The following is a 16,231-nucleotide window of genomic DNA, read 5'->3' as shown; positions in this document are numbered from 1 at the left end:
CCTAAGGTCGATTGAACTGTCCATTTCTTTAGACAGTTTGGGCTTGCAAATATCTCCTTTACATGAATATGGGTGGGCATTAGCTCAGTCAATAATTCAGCATGCCAAGAGCTCTGATGGGCTCTAAAAAGTCAACTTTCTCATATTCATATTAATTACCCAACTATGAAACATGTGACGTCCAATTCCAAAATTAGGTGAATTAAAAGTATTTCATAAATCAGACATGCCTCAAATCATAGAACAAAAAATAAGTCATTCAAGTATATTCCAGTGATATTGGTGGTAAATACAGTAGAGATGGTGGTGATGTCAATTGACAAATATGGTACGAGGTCATAGTGATGGTGGTGGTAACGACAGTGGTGATAGGTTGGGTTTGGGGTGTTGATTTTTATGGTGGTAATGTTTGATTTTTAGTGGTGGAGGTGGATGGTGGGGGTGCCGGAATGGTACAGATCGGGGTGGTTGGCAATGCAGATGCAGTGGTGGTGGTGTAGATCGGTTGTGATGGTGATGGTGGTGATTTTTGTCGTGGCATGGGCATCATTTATTTTATTTATTTATTTTTGGCAAATTTGGTGGCAGGTGATGGTGGCGGTGTGGTGGTATGTCAATGGAGGTGGCGGTGGTGAAAAAGTGGGGAGAGGAAGGATTGGAGGCGATGGGGGTATGTAATCAATAGAGAGAATGTGGGGAAAGGAAGAAATGTTTGATTAGATTTTTTTTTCAAGATACGACATTTAGAAAATTGATTTTTCTGAAACTTGATTTAAGAAATACTTAATTTTTGAATTTTAAAACATAAATACATGAACGTGCCTAATTTTCCCTATTTCTTGACCATCTGATTTGTCATCATTTAGGCCCTAAGAAAAAAGAAGATAACCGAAACAGATATTGTACAAGGCTAAGGTTAATGTCAATAATATTGTTTTTTACCTTTTGATTACGTGATGTTGGCTGTAGTTTCTCTCGCACAAGTGGGTTTATTGAATATTAGATGTTTGCTAAGTCTTATGTTTATATTACCATATTTGATGTGAGATTTTAAAATAAATGATTATTTTACTGATCAATAGAATTCATGGATAATGCCTAATTTTTTATTACTTTATTTACCAAAAAAATTCCCTATATAATTAAATTAAATAAGATACTTTTATGATATTATTACCGACGTAAAATATCATAGAAAATCTCAATTTTTCTCTCGTAATTTCATGACCAAAGAAATTTTTTATCTGTAATATCCTCTTATTTTTATTACTCAGTAAGTTACATTTATTAAAAAAAATTATAATTATTACAGATGAAAAAATCTATTGAGAGTACATTCCATCGGATATTTCATTGTGTAGCAATGCGGAATTAAAAGGGCAGAAAATTACATGTATAAGGGACCACCTGAATGTGGAGACTCAGGCAACCGTCTTAATTGATTAGAGGTTGCTATGGCTCCGCTAATCCATTAAGATTATTAATTAATTCATCGAGTAGTTAGTGTGGTATATAAAATGAAAATAACTAAATTTACTTCCTTACATACCACTCGTCGTTGATAAATAATGAAATAGCTAGATTTTCTTCCTGATGCGACTTTGTCGCTGACAAAATAATGAAAATAGCTAGATTTGCTTCCTTACACGGTAATTGTTGCCGAAAGAGTAAAAGAAAACACATTTTAAAATTAAAATTCAATTACAAAAACATTAAAGTCTTGTTTCGCTAAAATTATATGAGGAGAAAAATTAACTAAATAAAGGAAGTGCCAAGAAAAAATGTTGTGTGCACTCTCCATGAAACAGATAACAATATAGCAACATAGAAGACAAGTTCTGATCAACCCCAGGGTTGGTTTTGCATGGATGGGAACATGCATGATGGAGAATAGGAAGTAGAAGAATGATTGAGCATATGATCAGTTGCTAGGAATGTGGTATCAATTGGTGGAAACATAGGGTTTTGGACCCTTGAAAAATCACCAAACTGCCCATTAAAATTGGGTTCAAAATTGTTATTGAACATTGAAAGAGGGTTGCCAGAGGGGAAAGAGGTAGGTTCTTCAATGGTTGGGAGATTATTAATATAGTTGGTATTGGTTGGAGGCACTGAAGCCAACATGGTGGGATTGACTCTCTGAATGTCATGGATGCTGGGTCGACGCTTATCCATTGGGGTCGAACTGTTTCTTCGTCGAAAGTATTTCTGTGCATGGCTTGCAACTTGGGTTGGGGTCTTACAAAGGACATAATACCTTGATATGCTCCTCCAGTCTCCTTTCCCATACTTGTTCAGACCCATGAGGAACAACCTGCAAGAAAAATTGACGAAATATCCGAGTAAAAGCTAAAGGTTAGAAAAATATGACAAAATTTTCTGATAAAATTGCAACAAGAAAGTTGTCATCACTAGTAAATGAATGTACTGAAAAAAGAGTTTTTTCTGTGCTAGAAGTCAAAACCCTGACGTGGTCTAATTTGATTTTCTATATTAAATTTGGGTTCCACCGGTTACGAAATAGTAGGTGAGCATTGAGTTTCTTGAACTCTTGCATGCAAGAGATTTCAACCCGTGATTACATCTATGCCAATTATTCATGTAAAATTTTGTGGTTGATTGAATAATATTTTACAGGTCTACCATTATAAAAACCCTAGAGAAGGAGAACTCAGAAATGCGTTTATTAAATGGGAAAGAAATTTAAAATCGACACTGGCACATAGCTATTGAATTCAAATCAAAGAGAGATAGTCGTACCTGTGTGATTCGAGAAAAAATAAAAAGGAGTTCCAGGTAGCAGATATTCTGGAGGCCCCTTCTAAAAGTTGTATTCTATTTCAATTCATTTTGGTGTTGATAAATACTTTCCCCTCATTGTAATAAGATTTAGGGAAACAAAAAATGAAAAACCAAGAAATGAGAAAATCAAACTTAAAGATCTAGCATGCAATCTACATAATCGGCTAAAATTAAAAATCTCCTCGACATGGAAAGAGATTAATTGTCAAATACTCGAACTATTTAGGTAAAAGTAATAAAAATGCAGTTAAAGCATAAGAAAAATACTGGTGTTCTTCTTCAGTCCATGGAACTCCCCTTCGGCGATGCTGGCCATTGCATGTCTTTTTAGTCACCGGTGATGGAGATTCCTTTTCATTGCAAACTTGTAATTCATCTTGGTTGTCCTTATCATCAGTTTCATATTTGGGAATAGGGTAAATACCAGACTGAATCATCTCTACATCTTCAACCAAGGCTTGGTAGTGAATTTTGATTTCATCAATTGATTTCCATGGAATCCTAGAAGCAACATTTTCAAAGAAGGCAGGATTTTCTGGATCAACTTCAGCCAAAGCATTTTCGAGCAACTCGTTCTCTTCAAAGGTCCAATTTGCCGGCTTCTCAACCTCGAATTCAGGGGTGAACAGATCATACCAAGAAAGATCATTATTGAAAGGTGAACACTGAAAATCTGGCCATTCCATTGTGGGTGTGTTTGAGTGTGTGAACATAGAGAGATTTTGGTTAATTTTCACTACCACACTGAAGAAGGGCACTGCTTTACTGTCTTGGGCACCTTTTAGGGTGAAATGAATCTTATATATATGAAGGAAAACTTGATTAATTGACCAAAATGGTCTCCTGTAAAAGGGATAATAAATTCAATTGATTGAGTTATTACTACATCTTTTACTTGAAAATCTGAGAGAATCCTTCTCGATATTTAATTTGGTTGGATTACAAGAGATAATTTACAAATGGTGCAAGCCTAGGAAATTAAGTTGACATCTAAGAATGTGCTTGTAGGATAACAATTTGAGAAGTCATGTGCGTAGCATAACAACTTTAGAAGTCGAGTGTAACGTGCTGAGGCAGAACTCACGTGTAATGGAAGAATTTTATTTCTTATTAAGCGGTTAAAGTGTCTACCATGTAACATACTTTATATTCTGTTTGTAATATTATTTGTTCTATCTACTTCACATATATATATATTTTTTTGGGTTGGAAAATCACTTATCGCAGTTCCTATTCTCAATAGATTGTCATAAATGTAAACCCTTTTGGTCTGATTGTGGTCACTACTCACCAAGGCAAATTAAAGATCCTCTCATGGTTCTTGGGTGATAGAAGACCGGAGGTCCGGAACAATTATTTCTTACCTGAAACCACATCTAATGATACTGGAGAAAAATTAAGCAATTTTCTTACAAAAAAATTGAAAACATAATTGCTCGAAATAGATTTCGATTCTGGTGAAATTTGAAGAGTATCATATCAACTGATTCTAATACAGCTGCTTGAGTTTTATACACTTGTCGCCTTCTGTGGAAGGAATTTTTTTTTGAATAATTTTCAATATTGTGCTGCTAGAAAAATTGACAACATGCAAACTCAATTGAGTCACCAAAAATATATTTATTAGTTTCATTTTTTATTGTACTAGTTATAATAGGAAATATATTCAGCTACCACCAAAATACTTTTTGCCAATTCATTTTAACTATAAACATTTCCAAATTAATTTATCAACAACATCAATCGACAATGCAACTCTAACTGAACTAGGGGTAAACACGATTCGGTTTGGACGATTAATAACAAAATTCCAAACCAAATTACTTAAAGCGATTTAGAATTTTTTCCAAACCAAACCATTTCAATTTCTAAATCAAACTAATCCAAACACTTTTTCCAGTTTGGTTCAATTTAAAACCATGATTTAATAAACAAAAAACTGACATATATCTAATAAGTTGAATTATAAATATTAGTCTAAAATTTCATGTTAAAATATAAACAATATCCTTAAAACTATTAAAATTAAAGTTGTACAATTCTAATCATTATAATGTACCAACATTATATAAATATTTTAATCTCTTAGTCGATACTAATTGCCGCAACATCTGCAATTATATCACACAGTTCATTCCTTCTATAAAGATAATAATATTGTACATGAATTCATTGATTATAGTTAAATGATATAAAAAAATAAAATAAAATGAATAAAAATATCAAATACGATATTACATTTTATAAATTTTTGTGAATTTTTATATACTTCTACATCATCCAAAATATTGATGAATTACAATAATTTCTTGTTTAATATATAACCAATTTTTAGAGCAAATCATCTTATCAATCATACTTGTTCTCAACGAAATCCTTCAAGAATCAAACATCCAACCACTGACAAGAAATATAGACTCAATTGTGGATATTTGAATAACTAACACATCTTTAGTAATTTGGGGGAATAATCTTATATTTATTTGCATTAAATTTCCATCAAAGTAATCTGCTGGAAGGCTTATTGATCAAATTTTCAAAATGACCATTTAAGTAAACAATTAAATTATTCTAGCAATTAACAGTAAAAAACTAAAAGCTAAGTTAAAAATTTAAATGATTAATTGAGTGACTTGACTAAGAAATTGAGACGTACATAAAAGAATAAAAATTCTCCACTAAAAATTTAAGAGATCCCAACACCAAATAGAGCAAAACAAAACAACAAATATATCAATAAAATTAACAAGCTACCAAAAAATAAGAAAATTTAGTTAATCTGACCTAGGAATTTAGCAAAAATTTGAGAAAATTATTAGTAAAAAGAAAAGAAATGTGTGAGTTTAAGCTAAAATCTAGATTTAATTGTCCACTTCATTATAATGGACGGTCAATGCATATGGTTTAGCAGCAAATATTTAACATTTCACTCAATTTATGGGTTTTGCATTCATTGTTGTAATGACTAATAGGTATTTGGATAAGATTTAATTAATTAATGTAAAAATTACGTCAAACCATGCCTTTGAGGTTTCAATTTCAAATTCAGGTTATTATTATTATTATTATTATTATTATTATTATTATTATTATTATTATTATTATTATTATTATTATTATTATTATTTTGTTTTAAAATAATAAGATAATTAGTTTTATCATGATACATAAATAAGTTTTATCGCGTTTAGAAGATTTATTTCATTCCGATTGTAATTTTTATTTTGGAAACCTATAAATATAGTGCACTGGTTCTTAATAATATATGCTTAAGTTTTGACTCTTATATTTTCTTCTCTTTTCTCTAGTTCATAACACGTTATCAGCATGAAGTTCCAGTTAATTAAGTTAGTAAAATTTATTTCCCTCTCTACTCATAAAGTTCTACTATAAGGAAGAAAGAAGTTTTTAGCTTTGCTAATGCAATGCCAGAGTTCTTGGTGGATTGAAGGCATAAAGGCCAAGTAGCACCAATCTGCTTTGAAACTCTTCATATGATTATATCATTCAATTAAGGTATTTGCAGGTTGCAGCTCCCAAAGTGTAAGTATCTGCGATATGAGTGCAAGGTCAACACAGCAAGAAAAACCTGCAATAGCTAGGTGTATACAGGAGATTATCTAATCCTACTACTCATCTTAATTGCCTAGCCATCACAAAATAGGTCCTGCAACTCCATAACCCAACCATTGTGCGAAGCTGCACTGTATCAATAGGAAACAAGGAAGAGACCACAATTAAAAAAAATGTCATCATCCCCCAATCAGCCCACCATACAGGTATGCTTATATGGGTATGCGTGTGTTTCTTTTCAAAAATTATTTTGGTGTTATACTTTATTAGTATTTAATATTATCTATGAATAGCATGTTCAAATTCTATTAACTTATTTAGTATAAACTTATGCATAATTATTAAATTGATGTATACTACCTTTGCTGCTCTTGAAGTAGCTCAAAATTATATAATTAATATTCTAGAAAAATATTAATTATAGATCTATTGATTACACATAATCTTTTGTTGTTATTGAAGTAGTACAACATTATAATTAATATTTCAAAAGAATATCAAATTTATTGATCCTTAAAAAGCGTAATATTATTTTCAAAATTTTGGAAGAATATTGATTTACTGCTCTTGAAGAAATAATAATACAATATAACGTGCTCTCGAAATAACACATATCATGAACAATACATATCTCATTGTGTTACTGAAGAAATACAAATTAAACAATTCAATAATGGGTTGCAATTTTTAAAGGAAACAAATCTTCTATATTATTAAATTCAAGAAGTATATTAATTTATTGCTTTTGAAGAGCATAGATTATAATCTTCAATATTCCAAAAGAATATTGAAATATTGCTCTTGAAAAAGCAATAATTAAAAATAATGTGCTTTCGAAGTAGCACGTTTTAGAAGAATATATCATTTTGAATTCATGTTTATCCTTTAAGAAAAACATATAACTCATATCATGTTGACATTAATTAGTTTGTCTTTTTGATTGAATATTATACGAGTATATAATGTTTAATCATATTTTTGAAATTAAATAATTGAATTATATCATATATTGAACCAGAAGTTTAATATAATTTTATTATTTAGTATGACCAATTGGACCATCGTCAGATCAATGATGATGCGAAATTAAAAATTAAAAATGGATATTCAATGAAGAACCAGAAGATTCTTCGGTCTAATAACTTTATATAGATCATTTGTTCTTTTTATCGACAATTAATCATTAAACATTGCTGGCTTAAATAGGTATTGAATTTCCTATATTTTTGAAAATTAATTAGAATGATAAATGGAGCCACATCATTCTCCATGTTGACTATCTAAATATTATTTGTATTTAATAGATTTGATATAGATACTAGATGATTGCATAATGTTCGCAACTTGAAGTTTGAGAAATTACTGCTCAAATTTAAAATTAATTGCTTAATTTTCAGAATATACAATCAAGACATTGTCTTGTTATTGCTTGTAATTCTAAATCTCAACATTTTAATAAGTGTTAGTTGTAATGTCGATAAATGATTTAACACTATTATTTGTTAAACTCCTTCAATTAATTGAGGACAAAGTTCTTCCCATTTTTGTGAAAATTCTATTATATATCATGCCAATATAATAGTTTTCCCCATTATAATTGGCTTATAATCGGAGCCTAATTTTCTCATCAGATTATTTGATAGTTCAATTAATCCACCACATTGCAATGAGATGAAAGTAAAAAATGCATAAAAGAAATGTGTAGTTCTAACCTTTATCTCAAATGGGAGATATTTGATGACAGGAATTTACTGATTGTCAATTTTAATTGTACAATTCTCTTAGCAATAGGGGGTGGAATTAAAAAATTGAAAATAATATACAAATGCATCTTTATCAAAATCCCTGTATAAGATCACTCGAACTAAAAGTTTGAAAGATTATTTATTTAGATTCATTTACTGGCTAAAGAGATTAATATATCACGAATCAATTTTAAATGCTCCAATACGAATTGATATCCTAGGAGGACAATTTGATAACATTATATTTGATATATCTATGAAATGTTTGAAGTGTGATTATATTCGATTCTAATATAAAAAAAATGTTCAAATGAAGATGGAGCAATTAGCAAAGATGGTCCCATTTAGGAGGTATATACTCTTGATGAGTATTTAGACATAACAAATTATAAAACCTCAGAAGAGGTTCAGGTACCTAATTTGTTGAAAGTTGAGGCACCTCAATAAATTATATCATTGTGGGAAAAGATATAGAATCGAAAAGGAAAAGAAAAGTTGTTGATAATACTTTTGCACATGATTTACTGCATCATATTATGAAGAGTACATACATCGTATTAATGTCCTTACAAGATAATTTGTTATAACAACTGAATCTCAAGTACGCCAAAAACATAATTGACTAGTTGGTTCAGAAGACTCTATACCTTGAAAAAAGTACAAGAAAAAGACCAACCAAAACCTTTGGAAGAAGTAATATTAGAAAAGATTGATAAATCAAATAGGTTTCTGAAAAACCACAAGTGTCCGAAAATAGTAAGATTTCAATAAATTATATGTCCTCTCATAAATTATTGAAACAAAATAATGTCGTTATATGCAATATTTTCGCCTTTAACGTGGCTCTTGATATTATACAAATGAGAATCATGAACCTCAGTCTGTTAAATGTTACCAAATAGAAATGATTGATCAAAATAAAAAGAAGTTATACAAGCGGAATTGAATTTGTTGGAGAAACTAAAAGTATTTGGATTTGTAATTTGAACATCTGAAAATATAATCCCTGTTGAATGCAAATGAGTTTTTGTACGAAAGAAAAATGAAAATAATGAAATTACAAGATACAAAACCCGACTTATAACTCAAGGTTTCTCACAAAGACTAGGAATTGATCATGAGGAAATATATTCTCTCGTAATGAACACCATCATTTTTAGATTCTTAATTAGTTTGACTATATCACAAAGCCTTGATATGCACCATATGGATCTAGTAACCGCCTATTCATACGATTCACTTGATAGTAACATATGCATAAAAGTCCCAAAAGGATTTAAAATTCTAGAAACAAACGATACATGCACCATGCTCAATTAAGGAGCAAAGATCATTATATGGATTGAAACAATCCGGAAGCATGTGATATAATTATTTTAATGAATATTTGTTGAATAAAGGCTATAAAAATGACGATATATGTTCGTATATTTTTATAAATAAAACAAATATTAAATTTGCAATTATGGCAGTTTATGTTGATAATTTAAATTTACTTGGAACCCCTGAAAAGTTCAACAAAACTATAGATTATTTGAAAAATGAATTTGAGATGAAAGATTTAGAAAAACCAAATTTTGTCTAGAATTGCGATTGAACATATCCTAGAAGGATTATCTGTTCATCAATCCACTTATACATAAAAAGTCTTAAAACACTTTTATATGGATAATTCAAATTCATTAGTATCACCAATAGTTGTTCGATCACTTGATGAGAAAAAATCCATTTCGTCCACTTGAAAATGAAGAGAATGTTCTTGGCCTTGAAGTACCATATTTTAGTGCAATTAGAGCATTAACTTATCTTGTAAATTATACTCGACCCGACATCATTTTTTTCATAAATTTCCTTACAGGATATAACTTTACACCAATTCAAAGATATTGGAATGGTGTTAAATATATTTTTGTTACATTAAGGGCACTATTGATTCAGGATTATTTTATTCTCAAAATATAGGATCTACCTTAGTTGGATATTCAGATTTAGGTTACCTCTTTGATCTACATAAAACTAAATCACAAATAGGATATGTGCTCACACATAGAGGAACAACCATATCTGTAAAACAATTCTTGATAACAATATCCTCAAATCATTTTGAAATTATTGTAATCCATGAAGCAGGCCGAGAATCTGTATGGTTGAGAAATATGACCCATCATATCCAAGCGTCATACAGATTAATTTCAATAAAAGATAATACAACAATTTTGTATGACGACAATACAGCTTGTATTGCATAACTCAAAGGAAATTATATCAAAGATGAAAGTACGAAGCATATTTCTCCAAAATTCTTTCATACACATGAGTTTCAAAGCAATGGTGACATCGATATTCAACAAATTCGCTCAAGTAATAATATGACTAATTTATTCACAAATTATTGTCAACTTCTATTGGAAGGCACCAACTCAAGAATCTTTAGTGACTTTCAGCAGGGGATGTAATTGTACTCTTTTTTCTTAGTCTAGATTTTGTCCCACTGATCTTTCTAGCAATATTTTAATGATGTAGCATTTCTTTGTACTCCAAAATATTAACAATTAACTGTACTATTTTTTCCTTTATTTGATTTTCCCCAATGGGTTTTTATCAAATAAGATTTTTAACGAGACAATTTTCGTTCAAATAATCATCAAAGGGGAGTGTTGTAAAATAATGAGATAATTATTGATAATTATTTAGTGTTATTATGATATATCGATAAGTTTTATTTATTTTAGAAGATTTATTTCAATGTAATTGTAACTTTTATTTTGGACCCTATAAATATAGGGCATTGATTCTTAATAATATGAACTTGAGTTTTGATTCTTATATTCTTTTCTCTTTTATCCAGTTTATAACATGTTTTACAATAATCGAGTTTTTATTACTTTTGACGTAAAAATATGTATATGCTCTAAGACAATTCTCTCTCTCTCTCTCTCTCACTCATACATATATACTTTGGCTATGATCATCTCTCTCCTACCCTATGCCCGATTCCCCAACCTGCCCAACCCATTGCAAAGATATTTTACATAGAACTCTCTCTCTCTCTAACTACAAACTTTCTTTTTCTCGCTCAATATACATACTAGTACGTATGTAGGCACAATATAAATGCAATCATATTATACCGAACACAGTGAAGTCATACAATCATTCTTTTCAATTGCTTGCTAATTTCTTCCCTATCATTCTTTTCAGTTGATTGCTAATTTTCCCATTTTATAACCCAATGAAATATTCATTAGCCGTTGTTTTTCATTTCTTTGTCCATCGATTTGCATTGTTCAAATTTTTAGATAAAAGAGGTAAAAAAAAAATAAAAAATTGAAACTTTTGGCACTGGCTGTTAATGGATTTCAAATCTGAAGTTTATTGTGACATAGAATGGTTGTTAATAGATTTCAAATCTGGTGGTTGTCTTGTGGTAGGTGTTAGCTTAAAAATTCATGCACAAGTGCACGGGCTGCGTTCAAGTCATAAAGTGGACATTTTGAGTCCGGTTTGTCAATCCCTAGGGAATGTATCTTTCGATTACATAATTTTAATTAATTTTAATTCAAACAATAAAAATAAACACACAAAATTAAAAATATAATTTTGAAATAAAGAAATTAACTAAAAACCTACAAAATAAGAAAATATAAAAATCTTGGAAATTTTGGAAGTAAACGTGGTTGGGATTCATAGTTTCACTTAACCATCACCTAATTAATTTCTCCACATCCCAATTAATAAATTACTCATTTACGATATTAGATCTAATTTTTCGATTTTAGTTTATTACCTCTATCGAGCAAAATTAACCCTAATTAATTGATTTAACGTATTATATCTCTATGTCGATTAAAACTAAACAATTGCATTAAATATCTGTGAAAATAACTCATTAGGTCACATATGATTAGAGGTATATTTCTATCATCTATATGAACCTAGGGTTTATACTATTTGGTCTAAAATGCACAATTTCCTTTCGAACGATATACAAATCACTAAACATAATCATTCATTGGCCAAATAAATGAAAATGCAATAATAACAATAGTAAAAACCATGAAAATAAATAACTTAACATTAAAGAGTAAATATTAAAATTAATTAAAAGCCAGGTTAGGTTACTATCATGAATCCCAACACAAATATTTAGCCCATGTTAAGTATATGATAAAAGGATAATATTTTATACAATACATTGCCAATAGTAGATAATAGTGAAGAAAATACAAGATTCAAGATACATACATTTTTGTTGGCTTTTTGAAGAATTAAAGGCTTGAATTTGATTTCTCCAAAATCTCTCTACCTCTTTGAATGTGTATTCTCCTTATGCTCTTGATTTCACTTCCAAAATCTCAAGAAAAATCGATAAAAAAAAGAAGAAGAAAGAAAGAGAGAAAAAGGAAACGAAATAAAAGAAAAGCAAAAGAAAAATGAAAGAGGAGAAAAATGACCCAGCCAAAGAAGTCCTCAAAAAATGACCAACAAATCAGTATTTAAATGGCTAAAACTCGCTTCAAGTGAAATTGTGGAAGAATTCTCGAAATTTATGCAAAATAGGAAAAATTTGCCCAACCAGAATGCAGCGCGCAAGCGCGAGCATTCGTCGCACATGCACCGTGAAACCCTTTTAGTCTTGATAAATCACAAAGGCTTCCTGCGTTGGCTTTCTTCATTTCTTTTTCCAATTTAGTCATCCATTTAATTGCATACAAGGCTCCTCAACTTTGATCATGTACAATTCGATCCTCAAAAATTGATTTTCATATCACTTTTGCCCTCCAAAATTGCAACCCCATGTCCTTGAACTTTCAGACCTTTTGCATTTTGGTCCCCAACTTCACAAAATTGCACATTTTAGTCCTTTTTATTCTTTTTGCTTTGTTCTCTTTCCTTAGGTGATTTTTGACCTACAAAAGTAAATATTATATAATTGTGAGTAGAATTCCATTCATTTAATCAATTAATAACATATTTGATATTAAATGTGTAAAAACACACTTATTAGTAGGTTTATAGTGTACAAATCTGTGTAGGTTGTGGTTGTGTGGTGTTGACACGGGTAGTTATGCGTGGTAGTGTGCGTGGATGTATAGATCCGGGTGGTAATGTACAGATTTGAGTGGTGGTGGTTGTGAGGCAACAGTAGGATTTGGATATAGATATGTGAAGTGAAAGCAATGTTTTTTTGGTGTTGTCTATGGTGGTGGGGTAAGTGGGACTAAGACCGATTGTGACTAAAGGATGGATTATTAGATAATAATGACCAATAAAAGGAGTAATTTGTGACCAATAAATAATGTGACCTAAAATATGTGTAATTTGTGACTAAATTTCTAATCGGGAGTTACAATTTTTTATCTTATGACCAAAAAATAAATTGCGATGAATTAATTTGATAATTTATGATCGATATATAAGTTACGAACAATTAACTTGATAATTTGTTACCTATAAAAGCACAAAATTAATTCCAAAATTGTAATTGTGATACAAAATCGCATTTTGTGATTATGACCTTGTGTGGTTTGTGATTAGTATGTGATCATGATCACAAATTAAGCGTTATTATGACGATGGCCTAATTAATTAAATTTATGTCACAAAATTTTAGCAAATGTCACAAAATTTGACCACATAATTTTGGAAAAAAATGATTCTAGAACGATAAAGAGTGTGAGCAATTATTGGGTAATTGTGACCAATTATTCAATAATTACGACCAATAAAAGTAATTTGTGTTCAATAAATAATATGTGATTTGAAATATGTATGATTTGTGAATAAATTTTTAATTGTGACTGACAGTTTGTGTCTTTGTGATCAAAATAAATTATAATCAATTAATTTATTATTTTGTGATTGATAAATAATTTATGACCTATAAAACATGAAATTTGTGACTAAATATATAATTATAATATGCAATTGTGTTTTGTGACTATAACTTTGTGTAATTTTTGAGTAGTATGTGATCGTCACCACAATTATGTGTTATTATAAAGGTAACCTATTTAATTAAATTTGGGTGACAAAATATTATCAAAGGTCACAAAATGTGACCACCTAATTTATTTATTTATTTTTAAATAAATCATCATGAGAGAGAGAGAGAGAGAGAGAGAGAGAGAGAGAGAGAGAGAGAGGTGTAACTGTAGAATAAAAGTATAGATTGCCACATTTCCGTAAGTGGCAACCACATTCGCAACATATTATAGGTTACACTCAATTAATACATCAGGTCACAATCAGATAACAAACAAGGTCATATTCACAATCACACAAAGTAATAGGTTATAATCTAAAGAAAAAAATATTTAGCCAACATTTTTTGTAATTATTGCTGTCAATAAATAACGAAGAACTTGTACAATTTCAGATGAAATCACAATGTCAACATGTACTTGCTCTCGGTTTGTTTATATTCACAAGAATATGTGAAACTATATCGAAACCATACGATAAAGTGAACACTACATTAACATTAAATCATATCACTTCGAAAAAGTTTGGTTCAGTTTAAAAACCAAAACATTGATGGATCCTTGTGGATTCAAACCAATGGTCTCGATTCAACTTTGCGAATTGTTGATTTTATTGTTCAGTCCTATAACCAACTATAGTGATTCATATATCTTACTTCAACATCTTTGACAATTCTAACTTCATGATGATGCAAGTAAGCGTGGAATGAACAATGAACACAATGGCAAACTTATTAATAATCTAATTTCATATTAAGGTTACGATTGGGTAAAGATATTAAAGAAACATCTAATATAATAAAATAAAATGAAGCAAAAAATTAAGGATATGGTAGGAAAAAGAAAAAAGAAAAAAGAACAATGCTTGGTATACGCTAAGTTATATAGCCCCCTCACATGTAAGGAGATCCACGCTGAATATTTTATTTGCGAGCCCCCTTATGTGAGGGGGGCTGTCCTAGTATTTCTCTTGCCACTAAATGTGCTATCTGACAAAGTTGTGCTTAGCCAACTAGACCATGTTTTTTGTGGTTGTGATCTCATTGATCCTCATATTCATAAAGTTGGCAATCTGCTCCTCAAGTTGATTTTAAACATGTTAGTTTTAGGCATGAGATTAATATTTAGCCCCTGTTTGATAGGGGATTAAAATTTGATTTTTAGTTTCAACACTCTCTTTTGACCACATAAAAAATAAAAAAAGTACATGTGTTAAGAAATGAACCATGAAGAAGAAGAATACAAATAACATAAGGCTAATAAATTGCTCCAAGAAAGAGAGAAAACTCGATGAAGGAGATGAGCACAACCTAATGCGATTTGACTGTCAAGTAACCGCAAGGACAAATTCTGCAAATTTTAAATAGTCTGACGAGATGAAACCGTACTTTATCAAATCAAATGAAAGCTAAGGAAACTTTTAGGAACGAACACAATTGAAGGTATAAGCTTAAAATATGACACAAGAAACACTACAAAAAATAACCGATTTCGCGACAAAAAAATGTTGTCGCAAAAAATGAGATTTAGTCGCAAAAGTAATTTAGCGACGCTAATACGTTTGTTGCGGGTTTTGTCGCTCTATATGAGTCGCGGAATGTGTTTAGCGACACCTTTCAACAATTCATTGCATTAACAAAATCACAACACTATTTGTGTGACGCAGAAAATACGAAATGGCGACACAATATTTGTAGCCATAATGTCGTCGCAATGTATATATGTCGCAAAAAATTTAAAGGGCGACAAGTCCGTTTGTCGCAACGAATATTCCAATAAAGTTTTTACGAGAAATATGTTTGTCGCGAATGTAGAGTAACCGAATATATTTTGCGGCTACTTTTGACTATTCATCGCACTAACAAAATCGCAACATTATTTATTTGCCGCGAAAACTATGAAACAGCAACACAATATTTGTAACTATAATGTCCTCGCGATGCGTATATGTCGCGAAAAAATAAAAAGGCGACACTGTATTTTGTTGCAACAATTATTCCTATAAAATTTTTACGAGAAACATATTTGTTGCAAATATTCTTTTAAAGGCGTAACTTTTGCTACCTATTTTATCTTGCGATAACACATGCCCGTAGTAATATATTTTTAATAACAAGTAATGTTTGT

At 30.3% G+C, this 16,231-nt stretch overlaps 1 protein-coding gene across 1 annotated transcript; it reads right to left on the bottom strand.

Annotated features, from left to right (window-relative positions):
• Positions 1-1,842: 1,842 nt before the first annotated feature.
• LOC111400292 (transcription factor SRM1-like) lies at positions 1,843-3,488 on the bottom strand. The gene is made up of 2 exons (XM_023027708.1): positions 3,070-3,488; positions 1,843-2,314 (listed from the first exon to the last, which is right to left on the bottom strand). The coding sequence occupies exons 1-2, from the start codon at positions 3,486-3,488 to the stop codon at positions 1,843-1,845; spliced, it is 891 nt and encodes a 296-aa protein (XP_022883476.1).
• Positions 3,489-16,231: the final 12,743 nt, after the last annotated feature.

Source organism: Olea europaea, chromosome 10 (genome assembly GCF_002742605.1).
Source record: "Olea europaea var. sylvestris chromosome 10, O_europaea_v1, whole genome shotgun sequence".
Classification (NCBI taxonomy): Eukaryota; Viridiplantae; Streptophyta; class Magnoliopsida; order Lamiales; family Oleaceae; genus Olea; species Olea europaea.
The sequence above is the reverse complement of the archived record's forward strand: the minus strand, read 5'-3'. Positions and strand labels throughout refer to the sequence as shown.

Bases quoted from the DNA above. Each gene is read 5' to 3' on its own strand.
- LOC111400292 (XM_023027708.1), bottom strand. From the start codon at position 3,488: ATGGAATGGCCAGATTTTCAGTGTTCACCTTTCAATAATGATCTTTCT. The intron at 2,315-3,069 runs GTATTTTTCTTA...TTTTTCTTGCAG, and splicing joins TGGACTGAAGAAGAACACCA to GTTGTTCCTCATGGGTCTGA.